Raw genomic sequence first — 14,392 nt, forward strand, 5'->3', positions numbered from 1 at the left:
GGGTGCCTTGCTAAAGGGCCCCTGGCAGTGCCAAGGAGGTGAAGTGGCATCTCTCCAGCCACCAATCCCCACTCCGTACTTTGGTCCGTACGGGGACTTGAACCGGCGACGCTCCAGTTCCCAACCCGACTCCTTATGGGCTGAGCTACTTCCCCCTCCAGGGAACTGGTTCAAGTCCCCGCGCGGACCAAGTACCGAGTGTGGACTGGTAGCTGTGAAGGTGCCCATTCACCTCCAGCTGATCAGAGCACTTGTCATCTCTCCCTTAGTGCATAGTTGATTTAGTGCTATATAAATAAAATTGAATTGACATTTGTAGGTGAACTTTTTGTAAGATATCATAAGAACCGTCACTTAATTGCAACTATTTCGATAATCAATGAAGCGTTTTTGGAGTAATTTTTTAGGCAAACCTTTGTCAAAATATGCTGCTTTTCTTCCCGTCATAGTAACTTAATATGTTCAGGTTCTGGACATTTCAACACGTCGTCTTGGGCTGATGACAATTTAATAACATTTCACAGGTCAAGTGATTAATTGAAAAAAACAATTGAACCTGTAACTAAAACAGCCGTTAGTTACAGCCCTGCAGCGTTCCCATGTTGAGACAGTCAGATAACAATAATCAGTTTGCACCAAAGGACATTATAAGGGGATTTCTGGCTAAATATTATATCTTGAATAATCTTTGGCATGCATCTGTATTAAGCTTGACACAACTAAATAAACTCACAATAATAGTCACTATTGTACAGTAAGTGTACAGCCAATACAGCACTCTGTCTACAGTACATACAAAAAGATAACTTTTCAGAGAGAAAATATGGATCCTCAATGGGATCTTTAAATATGTAAACAGGAAATAAGAAACAATGTGTAAAAATACCAGAATCATCCAGGGAGTGTAGATCTGACCAGACTGCAGTTTATGTACATTTCTTCGAATGTGTCTGGGAGAATATTTGAGGTAATGAGCACCTTTTTTCCAAACTCGTCCATACTGTCCAGGTTTGTAAGCACTGGGAGGAATAATGGCCCCATGATGCTTCTTCATTGTACAGGTTTGGTAGTCCAGTCCAGTCCAGGTGTGACGTCCGGGTGTGACGTCTAGGTGAGATTTCCAGGTGTGACGTGTGCTGTCCTGGTGTGACGTTTGATGTCCAGGTGTGACGTGTGACGTCCAGGTGTGACGTCAGGGTGTGACATGTGACGTCCAGGTGTGACGTCAGGGTGTGACATGTGACGTCCAGGTGTGACATGTGACATCCAGGTGTGACATGTGACGTCCAGGTGTGACGTCCAGGTGTAACGTCTTTGGCACACACATTCACTTTTCAGTCCAACAGTCCAGCCAGACACGACAAATAACTCTTTGTTTCCGATCATTCTTGACTTTCCATCTGACGTATCAAGAGATCAGAGTACCGGAAAACAAGGTCTACTCGTGTGCATTCCCTCTGTTGACATGTTGTTGAGGAGTGGGAATTTAAAAAAACACACAAAAATATGTAGCACTGATTGGAACAAAACAGTTTGGATATAATACAGTGATGAAATATCAAACAGCTGTGCAGCAGCTGGAGCACTGCAGGGGGAAGGGGAAGGAGAGGCGTCCCCCTTTTCCCTAAAAACACATCATCCTATGTCCCAGTTCAGCTTCCTGGTTCTGGATGAACGGGGAGCTCTGGTCCAGAGTCCAGTCTGAGGGTGGTGGGGGGGGGGGGGGGGGGGGGGGGGGGGGGTCTAGAGCAGCGAGCTGGCGGGGCTGCCGGGCAGGGGGGGGCTGTGGCTGTGGGACGGGCTGGGGCGCACCGGCAGCAGGTCGTAGTGGCTCGGGATGTGGCTGTTCCTGGGCAGGTCGTACGGGTTCTGGGGGTAACTGGGACCCGGTGCACCCCCGCCTCCCTGCAGGATGCTGATGGTTGGTTCTGAGGGGGATTCAGGTGGAAATAATTAGTTTATTTTTCCAGTTTTCAAATTTTTTTTTTAAACTGGTCCATTTTTTAGTTGTTAATCAAGTAAAAACATCAATTCTCAATAAAAAAAAATTTTTCTATCATTGTTTTGTTTACTTTTTTTAATTGTTCTTTTTTACTTTTTGGGGTTTTTATTTTTTAACAGTTTTTTTCTGTCTGTAAAAGGTGCCATATTGAATTAAATTATTATTATTGGTATTAATTTATTAGCAGGGGTTAAATTTGGCCCGGGCTGTCCCATTTACCAAGACTCCTACATGTCATTAGGGGACGCTTAATAACAATGTGTATATTTTGAAACTTTTCTTAACTTTCTTATTAATTTAAAGATTGATGTTAGTCGTCGCTGTAGAGAATAAAGTCCTAAATACGGGGGTGTAAGAACTTGGGAACATCAGAACTCGGGCTGCAGCTATCGGTTCTTTAAGTAATCGAGTATTCTACCGATTATTCCCTAGATTAATCGAGCAATCGGATAATGACGATCTTAAATTGACATTAGAACACAACATGCAGTGTGTCTATAAAAGGGGGGGCGGGGGTGTGTGTGTGTGTGTGTGTGTGTGTGTGTGTGTGTGTGTGTGTGTGTGTGTGGGGGGGATAATAACAGATCTACAACCATCTGTTCCATTCCACTACGTTGTCAACCTTTGTCCCAGCATCCATCAGACCTAGTCTCCCTACCCCCAGGGTTTTAAGTCTCTTTTACTAATTTAATATTTAGCATTTATGTATTCTGTGGTATGATTAATTCGGGCTATGTATTGTTGTATGTTGTGTTTGAATGTGCGTGACCTCACGGGAAAAATAAAGTTCTTATGATTTGATTTGATAAATAAAACTGAATCAGATTGTTTTTTTTTTTATTTCTAGACTCATTACAGGTTGCCCAATTTTTTCTTTGATTTGTACTTTGAGTAGTTGTTAAGACTAGAAAAGCGTTATTTAAAATATAGCACATTTACATTTACATTTAAACTTGGCTCCCTCTATTGATACTTTTGTCTGAGATGTTTGTTATTTACACATCAGGGCAAAAAACAATAGAAGTTAAAAAGCAGCAATGAGGTTTCTTCAGGATCTAAGCAGGGCCATGCTAACGTTGATCTGGCCATGCTAACGTTGCTAACGTTGATCTGGCGTACCCATGTCGTAGACGTTCTTGGTAGGTGCGGACGTGGTGGTCGTCGTGGTGATGATGGCGGCGGAACAGCAGTGTGTCATGTGCTCGTGGTGAGCCGGCGATTTCATCTCCACGTAGCTGCTCTCTGAGTGTTTGCACGCGGCGGGCGCGTCGTTGATGGTGGCGTACGGGTTCTCGCTGTTGATGGAGCAGGTGCTGGACAGGGAGCCCTTCATGTAGTCTGAAAGACAAAAACCACATCCATCGTTGGACCCTGCGTCAGGAGAACAAACTCTAATGCGACTGGTGTGGGAGTGTGAACTATTCACAGGAAATTAGAGCATATCGGCGGTTAAAATAATCAAGAGGCTGCTCTCAGCTGTCATTGGAGGTTTGATGGTGATTTCCACTTGTCACTATTTTAAAGCTTTAGGGCCATATTGTAAACAAGACCCAAGTGTCTTTGCTATTTTAAGACCGTCCAGCATCCACGTTGTTTAAACAGCAAAAGGCACCTGTGTCCATCTGTGCGCCCATGGGCGTGCTGGGATTCTGCACCAAGGCATCCTTTTGGGAAAGAGACTTCAGATTCAGTATTAGGGGACTACTAAGGTCTATATAAAGAGACTTCAGATACAGTATTAGGGACCACTAAGGTCTATATAAAGAGACTTCAGATACAGTATTAGGGACCACTAAGGTCTATATAAAAGCATCCAAAGCACCATGTCATGTGACCTTTAAAATCCGGACAGTAGTAGTAGATGGATTCAACAAAGTTAAAATACTGACAGCTAAATATTGTAAAGTCTGTATTTCACTGTAGAGGTACAGTGCATTTATTGGGGACTATTTTCAGTGGCGGATTAATTCATATTTGGTGGTCTATGAGTATTTGTGGCAGCAGGATGGTGAGTGGGTGGGCTTGAGTCAGGATAAACTACAGTGTGTGTGTCCATAGTGATGCTGCACCACTACAGCACTTTTAATTGTATCTGCATGTTTTGTATGTGTTATGTATTGTTTTATGACTTTGTTGTAAAGCACTTTGGGTACCTTTTGGCTATTGTAAAGGGCTATACAAATAAACTTGATTGATTGATTGATGAAGGAACATGTCAGCCGGTGCAACAGTGAGGCTCACTGATGTGTTTCATGGCACAGAGGAAGAAGATAGATCCGACAATGGCTAGTGATGAATTCATTGTTGTTTTTTGGCCTTTTGGTGGGCTTTATGGTGAGAAAAACATATAAAATATCCCCAGACTTAACCTGTAAGAAACATCGTCGCGTCGCTGGACAACAAAGGTTACATCAACAAGACAACATCAACATTCAAAAGCAGTTTAGGTTAAAAACAAAACAGCTGCAGCTGAAGGACAAACATCAAGGTGAGAGGAAATCAGAATGCAGTTATTGTGCAGGAGAGACTCCTCGGGGGAGTTTTGGGAGTGATGGGGGGGTCAAAGCAGGAGGAAGAGCCCCGGCAGAGAGGAGGAACACACAGAGGAGAGGAGGCGGTCCGTCCTGCAGAGACACAAACACACCTGTCAGCCCTGGTGGGTTCATATCAACACCATCACATCCACTTCTATCGTTACATTGGAGGACGTTGAGGTACAGGTTTTGGATGTGGGGGGGGGGTTTCATGCTGCACCTCTTCTCCTGTTGCCACTGGGGTTGGGTATCGTTGGGATTATTACGATTCCAAAACAGTACTTTTAAAACGATTTTGATCCCTAAACCGAAAAACAACATCAAAGAAAGGCTCTTTTATGGACTTTTTAAAAAATTGGAAATTATTTAAATGCAATGATATGTTAAATTAAGGTTTTTGAAGTACTTAAATATACAAGAAGTTAACCTAAGCCACCTAACACACAACTACAATAATTTCATAATAAATAACAGTTACAATATTAACAAGTAACATCAAAATAGATGTTGAGTTGGTATGGTAACCGGAGCCCAGAGGGAAAACAAGGCATTTTAAAAGTTAGACAACAATAACAGTAGCTAGCTAACGGTGGACTACAGAGAAATCGTGATATCTTTACGGAGCAACAAAGGAAACGAAATGAGGAAACGAAATTGAATCCGGTCCGATTCCTACATGTTGCGTAGGAACCGGTTCCATAGTGGATCCGGGTTTCGGTACCCAACCCTACTAATGGGCAGTTACAGGAGGGATGACTCCAGGGGAACAGACAGTAGACCGGAGCTTTAGAAAAGCTGATGAATGAGGAAGGACAGCTGAGGCAGAGGCAGCCTCTGCCGGCTGAGGGACCTGTTGGAGCGAGAGGACTGGCGGTCCGGCTGTACCTCTGTAGCGCGGCTCCACGTGGTAGCTGTAGCGCCGGTCGATGCAGTAAACACCTGCACACAAGCCAGGGAGCAAAGGTCAAAACAAACGAGAAGAAAAGCTACGCCACTACTAGTTTAGTATCCACTCATGAATGTTACCGGCAGCGGTCGCCCGCCACGCGGAAAAGATTAAAAGATAGTCGTAGTAGTCCACATAGTTGAGTGGTTTCCCCAGTTTAGTCCAGGTGTGATCGACACAGATCAAAGGTTAGTGGCTGTGCTTTAGTTGTTAAAGCAGTGTGATGTGATGCTCTAACTGCCCCGCTTCCTTTGAGCAGAGCGCTCTTCTTCTTTTGAACTGTGAGTTTTATACTTGTACCTTTATGTGTTATATCTTGTGTCAGCACTAGGAAAGAGTGGATTTAAAATCTGATTAATCCTATAACGGATGGGCCGTGTAAGCGGCCGCACACGAAAATAAACAGTTCATTAATCATTGTCCCGATTGGCCGTGACGGTTGCCGGGGCCTGCGGCACCGCTGCTACACAGCGCAGACCCCGCCTGCTGGGAGTTAGGGTTAGGTGTAACTGGCTGAGGACGCAGAGACAACAGAGACAACAGAGACAACAGAGACAACAGATAACGGACTGACCCAGCTCGCTGAGGTTGCAGTAGCCCCCCCACTCCGGAGCACTGTTCCTGTGTCGCTTCTTTAACTTCCTCTGGAAAACACAAAGAGTGAGAACACATGAGAAACATTATATCACTGGTGAAGAAGTGCCCTTCAGGTCCGGCTTTAGCCCCGAGACTGTGGAACAAGACCCCCCCCCCCCCCCGATATTGGCATTATTACAGATAGAGCTCTTTTTAGGTGTAAACTCAAAACCTCTTTGCAGTAGTGGTGGGACAATTTCCTCCTCCCGTTTCTACGTAACCTGTTCTAATTGTACTGTTTTCTATGTTTTAGTCTTTTTATTGTATGATATGTTGATTTACTCTTGGTTTCTGATGTGAAGCACAGCTCATTGTTGTAAAGTAATAAATAAATAAATGTTGATTGATTGATTGATTGATGGATTTTAGGCTCAACATAGCACCAACACTTCCCCAGTAACAATATGAGGCTTTGGAAGTGTTCAGTTTATGTATAAGATGGTTTAGAACAGTGATCATCCAATGCCGGCCCGTGGGCCGAATGCGGCCCGCCAAGCCGTTCGTTCCGGCCCGCGATTGGATTCCAAAATTGTGAGGATCAAAGAGAAAATATGTAGGCCTATTCTTCACTATTAAAGCAACTAAAAGCAGCAACAACTGAGTCTCTTCTCAGTAATCAGTGTGGTGGTGACGGCGCAGAGTGTATTCTTTTGCAACAGCAACAGTTTCGTTGCAAATTAGGCATAGCCTACTGGTGAGGCATTCCGGAAGGTTGGCATGATAAATGCGTACTTTTCAGTCCAGTCATCATTGAAGGACCTGTTTTCAATATCAACTTTGCGTTTCATAGCCTTTAAGAGTGCCATTTTACCTCTGTTAAGAGACCCTTTCCTGTCACTTCCTTGTTGTTTGTTTTTCAAGTGCTCGATAAGTAAAATTGACTTAATTGAGTTGAGGCAAAAAATCTATCACCCCTGGTGGTTGTCTGTGGTATAGGTGATAGGAACCTGACTCATAAAGGCCTTCAGTTTTGTAATGAAATGAAAAAAGTATTAACAATAAACATCAATCATAATGTTATACCAAAATTTGATTTTTTATTTAATTTTTATTTAAGGGTCCGGCCCCGAAGGAGACTGTCTGGTAAAATTCTGGCCCTCTGACAAATATAGTTGATGACCCCTGGTTTAGAAAGACATATTGGGGTTTGGGCCTGGTTAGTGGTGTAGAAATAGAGATTTCTTTTTATTTTACCCGTTCCCAGACAACTAGCGCCATTACCTAAATAGCGGTTTGTGCTAAAACTGATCACATTCGATTAGCATGAAAACATATCTCAGATTACGGTGGACTCGGTACACATTATTAACCCCTTGGTTCATTTAGTGCCGGATTTGTCCTTTAAGGAAAAGAAAATTAGTTTTATTTAAGGTGAAGGCGAGTATTATCATTATAAATTCTATTTTTTTTTCTACCTTTAATGGACAGGGCAGAAAGGAAGGAAAAGAAAAGGGGAGAAAGAGAGGGAAGACATTTTCGAGGAAAAAACCCTGAGATTGCAGGATTAAAGTCACAAAATAAAGTACTTGGACACCCCCCCCCCCGGGGAAGTCTTATAATGCTGCATATCGGCTTAACTACATCCCTCGGACGGCTTGACAGGCCTGCTGTGCCTAGTTACGGTTGCTAAGCTGTGATTGGAAAACCGCTGTTCGTGGGAGAGGTTTATCGAACAGTCAGATGGTCCGAAGTCTTCTTTACACTTACTGATGTAACCCATGATCCAGTTAGAGTTTATTTTACACTGACTTTAATTATGAGAATTATTATAAAAAAACATAAACTACATAAAGTGCCTATTTTTTAACCTCTGGGCAAGGGCAAACATTTGGTTTCATAGAGAATATCTCTGACATACTCTCAAATATTAAATGCCTCTACATAAACCATGCTGCAGCTGAATCACATCTGCAGCATTCAGGTGGATGTTTCCCAGCATGCTGAGTCCCTGGACCTGGACCCACCTTGGCAGAGAGTCTCTTGTCGGGCTCGGCGTAGTGCGCGGTGTAGGTGCAGGGCCCCAGGGTGTGGTAGCTGGGGTTGGAGAAGCAGCGGCCTGCAGAGCTGTTACTGGGAGAGGTGTCTGGAGAGGAGAGCAGACCTGTGCACTGCAGCCCTGCTGTCACCACACAGCATCAGCACATGTTCTCACATCAGCAACATAACACAACATGTCATCTAGGCACCGACAGACCGAAGCTGCAGTTTAAAATGAAGGAACTGGAACCAAGATGAGGAACTACAGCTCTCCCTTGTGGGGGGAGGGGCTGAGGAGACTTTTTAGGCTTTTGCAGAAAGGGGGAGGGACTGAGAAGTTGTTGATGTTCACATTTTTTGCCTAAGTCCTGGATCTTCCCAATCCTACCCACAGCACCTTTAAGATGATAGAAGGGTAAGAGCTACATAGACAATCACATTCATCTTCTCCTACAGTGTAGGTCAGGGCTGAAATAACGATTTTCGGTAATTAATTCATCGTTTATGTTGTTTGTCAGACAAAAATGCCAAACATTTGCCGTTTTATGTAATTCTAAATCTAATATCTTTAGCCTGTTTGTTGATAAAAAAAATAAATGTAAAGATGCTCTGAAAGTCCAAAGCTGCAAAGTGAATGACATTTTTTACATGTTCAGAGGCTAAAAACACATTTAAAACTTGCCCTGTTTAAGCCTGTTGGGTGCTAACTCTAGCAGGAGGATAACACGGTGTAGACACCACTGATTGGTTAGTTTCTCTCTCTACTGTCAGACCTCCACATTTACAAACAACAGAGCTACATGGTGAAATTGACTGGAATTCTCCTTTAATGACGAATCATTAAGAGTAGATGCATAGACTGTCTAAGTGAAGCCAAAACATCTGGATTGCCCACTGGTGGCTGTAGTATAGGTCATAAACCCGGCCCCCTCCATGTTAGTGGATGGGACATGCGGCAAATAAAAATAATCATTTTAAAAAGAAAAACAGATGGTTTGTCATTTTTTTTTTTTTTTTTTACGATTTTTTTGGGGGGCATTTTAGGCCTTTAATGGACAGGACAGTTGACATTATAAAAGGGGAGAGAGAGGGGGAGTGACATGCAGCAAAGGGCCACAGGCTGGATTCAAACCCGGGCCGGCTGCGTCGAGGAGTAAACCTCTATACATGGGCACCCGCTCTACCAACTGAGCTATCTGGGTGCCAATGGTTCTTCATTTTAAGTAGTTCTGATCATGCTGGTGTTTGTTCAATTATACATTTTTCTGACCAGTTTGTTTTTTATCAATTATTTGATGCATCATCAAGATCATGATTGATAGCTGCGAGTGACAATTGGTCGAGTGGATGTGGCTCCAAAATTACAAGACAGCGTCGCCAGTATTCTTGATGTTTTGGCTTCACTTTGTACAGAGGGAGGAAGTGGAGACGAGTCGTCCATCTTTATATACGGCCTGTGTAAATAATCCCTTCCAGTTGTAGTACAGGTTGTACAGTCTGAGTTGCTGTGAATAAAGAGAAGCACCTGGAAGGAAGAAAAAGACCCAAAGATCCGGACGTCTCACCTGAGAGCGAGTAGTCGGTGGAGTTGATGTGGAGGGCGGGCGTGTAGGTGACGCTCGGCACGTGGTGGCCTTTCTCCCTCTGCCGATAGCGGAACCAGACCACGAGGCCGAGCATGGCCATGATGAGCAGCAGCAGGAAGATGATGCCCAACACGGCTCCGGCTGACTGGCGCTCCGACGCCAGGGCCGGGCTGATCTTCGTGTAAGGGTTCAGTTCCTCCATCACCAGGGCCGCTGAGCAAATCAGGGACACGGCACAGGTAAACACACCTCAACTCTACAAATGACTAACATCAAGTTCAGCTAAATATCTTACAACAATCCCCATAGTTTCTGTATTTTATTTTGATTAAGTGTCAAAATAAAAGTCCTCACATTTTACCTAATACTGCATTTTATTCAATGTATTGTTTCTCTAGTAATACTCTAGCATTTTGTCTTATAAATCAGCATGGGGTAGACAAAATAACATGAACAGTTAACAGCGGAGGATTTTGATCACCTCTGAAAACACTGCTATGATTGTGGGTCTGATAAGGGTGCATGACAGTTAAATGTAATTTGTGAGGAGCAAGTTAAGTGTCCCTGCTGTGGATTTGTAATCTTGGCATGTAACTTAACTCAATCTGTGATGGCCGAAGTTTCAGTTCTTTTGAAAACGTGTTGCTTTCAACACATTTTCAGCATTTCCACACACTACGGTCTCTTAAGAAAGATTTTCTGTTAAGTGATGCAACATTTGTCTTTCTATGCACGTGCTGACTGAACTTAAAAGACACTTGTCTCAGAAGAATCCTTTTAAAATACACAAATAAATCAAAACAAATATAGGCAATACTTCACAGAGGAGGGTCTAGACCTGCTTTCTTATGAAAAACGCAATGAGATAACTGTTGTTGTGACTTGACGCTATATAAATAAAATGTAATTGAATTAACTAAACTGAACTTTTTGGACCTTCAAACTCTTACATGTGCAGATTTCTGTATTCCAGTCTAGTTTTTAATCTCTACAATAATAATGTATATATTTGTGTTCCCCTTGTCATCTTCTTTTCTTTACGTTTTATCTAAGCCTACAGAAAGAAGCAGCATCGAACACCCTTCCTCCCAGCATACAGCGCTCACCCTGGTCACAGCGGATGCCTTTGAAGCCGATGCTGCAGTAGCAGGTCCCCGTCACGTAGTCGCAGGTGGCGTTGTTCATACACTCACACAGCTGCTGGCAGCCGTAGCCAAACGTCCCCGCAGGACACTCTGGACGCAGGAGCACAGGGTTCATACATCTTTACATCTCCTGCACACATCTAACAGCTGCAGTGTTGACATGTCACTTATGATATCAAGGTAGTATTTATTGTGATATCACACATTTTCAAAAAAAAAAAAAAACATCAATTGAGAAATAGTAAATGGGTAAAGTCACCAGATAACAATGTTGTGTACAATGTTTCTGATTAATCCAGAAAATTAAATGCCGGACATTTCGAGGAACCTTTTCGCATTAGTGCAAAAATAATATACTGTACACATTAGAAACTTTATATCCTATTACATATTCCATGTTACTTTACTATGGTGCTGTTAAACTTAATTTCTCTTAGTGAGATCAATGTTTATCCTGTCCTAATACACACATAATGTTAGAAGATTTAACCACTGTTGATTCCCTTAAAATACATTTAATATGAAGTACAATCAGATATTTTTCATTATTGTTGAAATATGTTAACGGATTGTATCGGGACAAACAGCATGTCATCAGTATTTTACGATGATGTTGAAGACATCGCTCAACCTCGAGAGTCTTCTTTAAAAACAGCGTTGTGTGTATGTAGCGACGTGCACACACTCACTGAGCTCACAGCTCTGTCCTATGAAGCCCGTCCTGCAGGAGCACTGGCCGCCAACGTGGTCGCAGTCCGCCCCGTTCTGACAGCGGCACACCTCAGCACACTGGGAGCCGTAGAAACCCGTAGGACAGCCTGAAGACAAACACACAACAGCTGTTCGGTACGTGACACACATCTCCACAAACGGGTTTCAATGACTAAAAGAGGATGATGTTGTACAACAGGCAGTGTGCAGTTTTGTTTGCTAGTAGAAGTCTCTGCATGCAGCGTGATGCAGAATGATGCAACAGGCTGTGACTGTGTACTGTATGTACTGTATGCATGTATCACTGTATGCATGTATGTACGTACTGTATGTACTGTATGCATGTATGTACGTACTGTATCACTGTATGCATGTATGTACGTACTGTATGTATTATATGCATGTATGTATGTACCTGTATGTACTATATGCATGTATGTACGTACTGTATCACTGTATGCATGTATGTACGTACTGTATCACTGTATGCATGTATGTACGTACTGTATGTACTATATGCATGTATGTACGTACCTGTATGTACTATATGCATGTATGTACGTACTGTATCACTGTATGCATGTATGTACGTACTGTATGTACTATATGCATGTATGTATGTACCTGTATGTACTATATGCATGTATGTACGTACTGTATGTACTATATGCATGTATGTACGTACCTGTATGTACTGAATGCATGTATGTACGTACTGTATGTATGCACTGTATGTACTATATGCATGTATGTACGTACTGTATGTACTATATGCATGTATGTATGTACAGTCTGTCTGTACATAAAGTATGTAATGTATGTATGTAGTTATGTATGTATGTATGTATGTAGGTAAGTACAGTATGTATGTATGTATGTATGTATGTATGCAATATGTTTGGAAGCAGATAAGGTTTGTTTGCCCAAGACAAATTTTCTTTGGGACATGATAAATCTATCTAATAAATCTATCTTGCAAAATTAACTTTGATTTTGATGAATTCTGCAAAACTGTTGAGAGTAAAACTAGACTCACTATAATCTAGTGGATCAGAAGTGGTATGAGCTGGTTTATAAGAGCTGAGCTGTCATTCAGCTTTTGCTCTTTGGTGTGTAGCTAAAGAACTGCATAGTGACTTGGAAATCATCTTTTTTTTTTAAATTAATTTCCTTTTCTTCTCTGATGTGAACTCTTGTAAGCCATCTGACTAAAGGCTACAGACAGTTTAAAAACAGAAAAACGTAAAACACTTCAACATCTGAATAAAATAGAAAGAAATCGGTGGACCCGATGCCTGTTTGAGTCCTTTGAACCGGGCACATTCAAAAGAACACGAAAAAGAAAATGGGGTGTTGGACAGGTGCCTGGATTCAACACCAGCTGCTCCTCTCTTCAGTGCAGAGAGATGATCCACTAATCTGGAGATGATTTTTGGAAGCAGCTTTTCTGTGATTGGCTTATCTGTTCTGTCCCAGTTGAATAGACATGGATCATCTCTGCAGATTAAACCAAACTCAGTTTGAATTTTGGGCAGATTTAAACTCCTGAAGACGCTCTGGAGTGGCTGATCGTCTTGCCTCCTTCTTGTTTCTGGGGACGCAGCAGAAATACAGCTGCTGTCTCCAACGATGAATGAAGGAAAACAATGTTCAGACGGGTTCTAAACAACCCAAAAATATACCAAACTAGAAGAAAACAATACTAACTTTAAATGATTACTGTCTGCTATAAGCATCCATTAAACATAATTACTGTTGGAATCAGCTTTGACGTTTTATACTTATATTTACAAGAATACAATGCAAAAGTCACTCATAACAAACACCTGTGCATGTTCACATTTTGTTGATTTGTTGAGGTTTACCTAACATAGCTAATAATAAACTGGGAGGTTGCTTAAAGCTTCTGTTACTATTTGAATGTTGAAGTGATGTCACTTTTTCCCAATTTCAGCAACTAATACATATAGAGTAAAATATTACTATGATCCAGAATATGAAAGAAATAAAGTGAATGTTATGGTTTAAAAGGTTTAAATGGTTGCATTCAGGGGAAGAAGCATGTACGTAAATATGAAAGTGGCACAACATTACATCAAAGCTGGAGTTTGCTACGACTATAACAGACCACATCTGGGCTCCATGCGATGCTGACAATTAAGGATGACAGCACCAAAATGGTCCAGTCTCTAAATACCTGTCAGTACATGTGACTTTGTGTTTACAGCTCTTGGTTCATTTGTAAAAAGCCAGAGGAACTATGAGCAAGGATGCACAGGTGTTTTCCTTGGAGAAGTCTTTTCAGCACCCGTGACGTGAAAAAGAGGCGTAACAGAGCTGGAACATACAATCCGTTAGCTGTCAGTCCCTGATGTGAGTCGAGTGCAGATTTGCGTCGCACATGCTCAGATTTATGCTCAGATCTTTGTTGTGTTTGATGCTAACTTGTAGCCAGCAGTGAACAAACTTGTCTCTCACAAAAAGTCTCTCGTTAGCATCTTGTATGCTACTCGTCGCAAAGTGACGCACGCATGCGCGACTCAAATCTGCACTCGACTTACATCGGGGAGTGACAAGCTGTGCCAAAAGTCAGATTTAATGAGTAGCGCTTTTCACACTAATTGCCTACAGCTCAACACCTCTAAGATGAAGAAGCTGGACTCACTGGTGACCGGGGCAGAGACAAACTGCTGGACCCCCCCCTGCACCCCGTCATCAGCACCCAGAGGAGCCTGATCAGTGCTAGGCTGCTCCTTCCCAAGTGTAGGAGCAACAGACTCAAGGACTCCTTTGCCCCTCATGCCATCAGACTGTACAGGTCCTCACTCGGGGAAGGGAGGAAATGGTAAAGAGGA

At 42.5% G+C, this 14,392-nt stretch overlaps 1 protein-coding gene across 4 annotated transcripts in view; it reads right to left on the reverse strand.

Moving 5' to 3' along the window:
- Positions 1–1,642: 1,642 nt before the first annotated feature.
- LOC117935241 (multiple epidermal growth factor-like domains protein 11) overlaps positions 1,643–14,392 on the reverse strand; it is a 145,062-nt gene continuing 132,312 nt past the window's right edge. For 2 of the 4 annotated variants that reach the window (XM_034857391.1, XM_034857460.1), the window contains exons 19-26: positions 11,516–11,644; positions 10,788–10,916; positions 9,661–9,894; positions 8,083–8,237; positions 6,057–6,126; positions 5,422–5,475; positions 3,122–3,340; positions 1,643–1,928 (exon numbers count right to left, since the gene is read on the reverse strand). In XM_034857391.1, the coding sequence (XP_034713282.1) occupies positions 1,744–1,928; positions 3,122–3,340; positions 5,422–5,475; positions 6,057–6,126; positions 8,083–8,237; positions 9,661–9,894; positions 10,788–10,916; positions 11,516–11,644 (1,175 nt within the window). In that variant the 3' untranslated portion in view covers positions 1,643–1,743. The remainder of the gene's footprint in view (positions 1,929–3,121; positions 3,341–5,421; positions 5,476–6,056; positions 6,127–8,082; positions 8,238–9,660; positions 9,895–10,787; positions 10,917–11,515; positions 11,645–14,392) is intronic. The other 2 variants (XM_034857535.1, XM_034857623.1) reach the window with 2 other exon arrangements.

Source organism: Etheostoma cragini, chromosome 1 (assembly GCF_013103735.1).
Source record: "Etheostoma cragini isolate CJK2018 chromosome 1, CSU_Ecrag_1.0, whole genome shotgun sequence".
NCBI lineage: Eukaryota > Metazoa > Chordata > Actinopteri > Perciformes > Percidae > Etheostoma > Etheostoma cragini.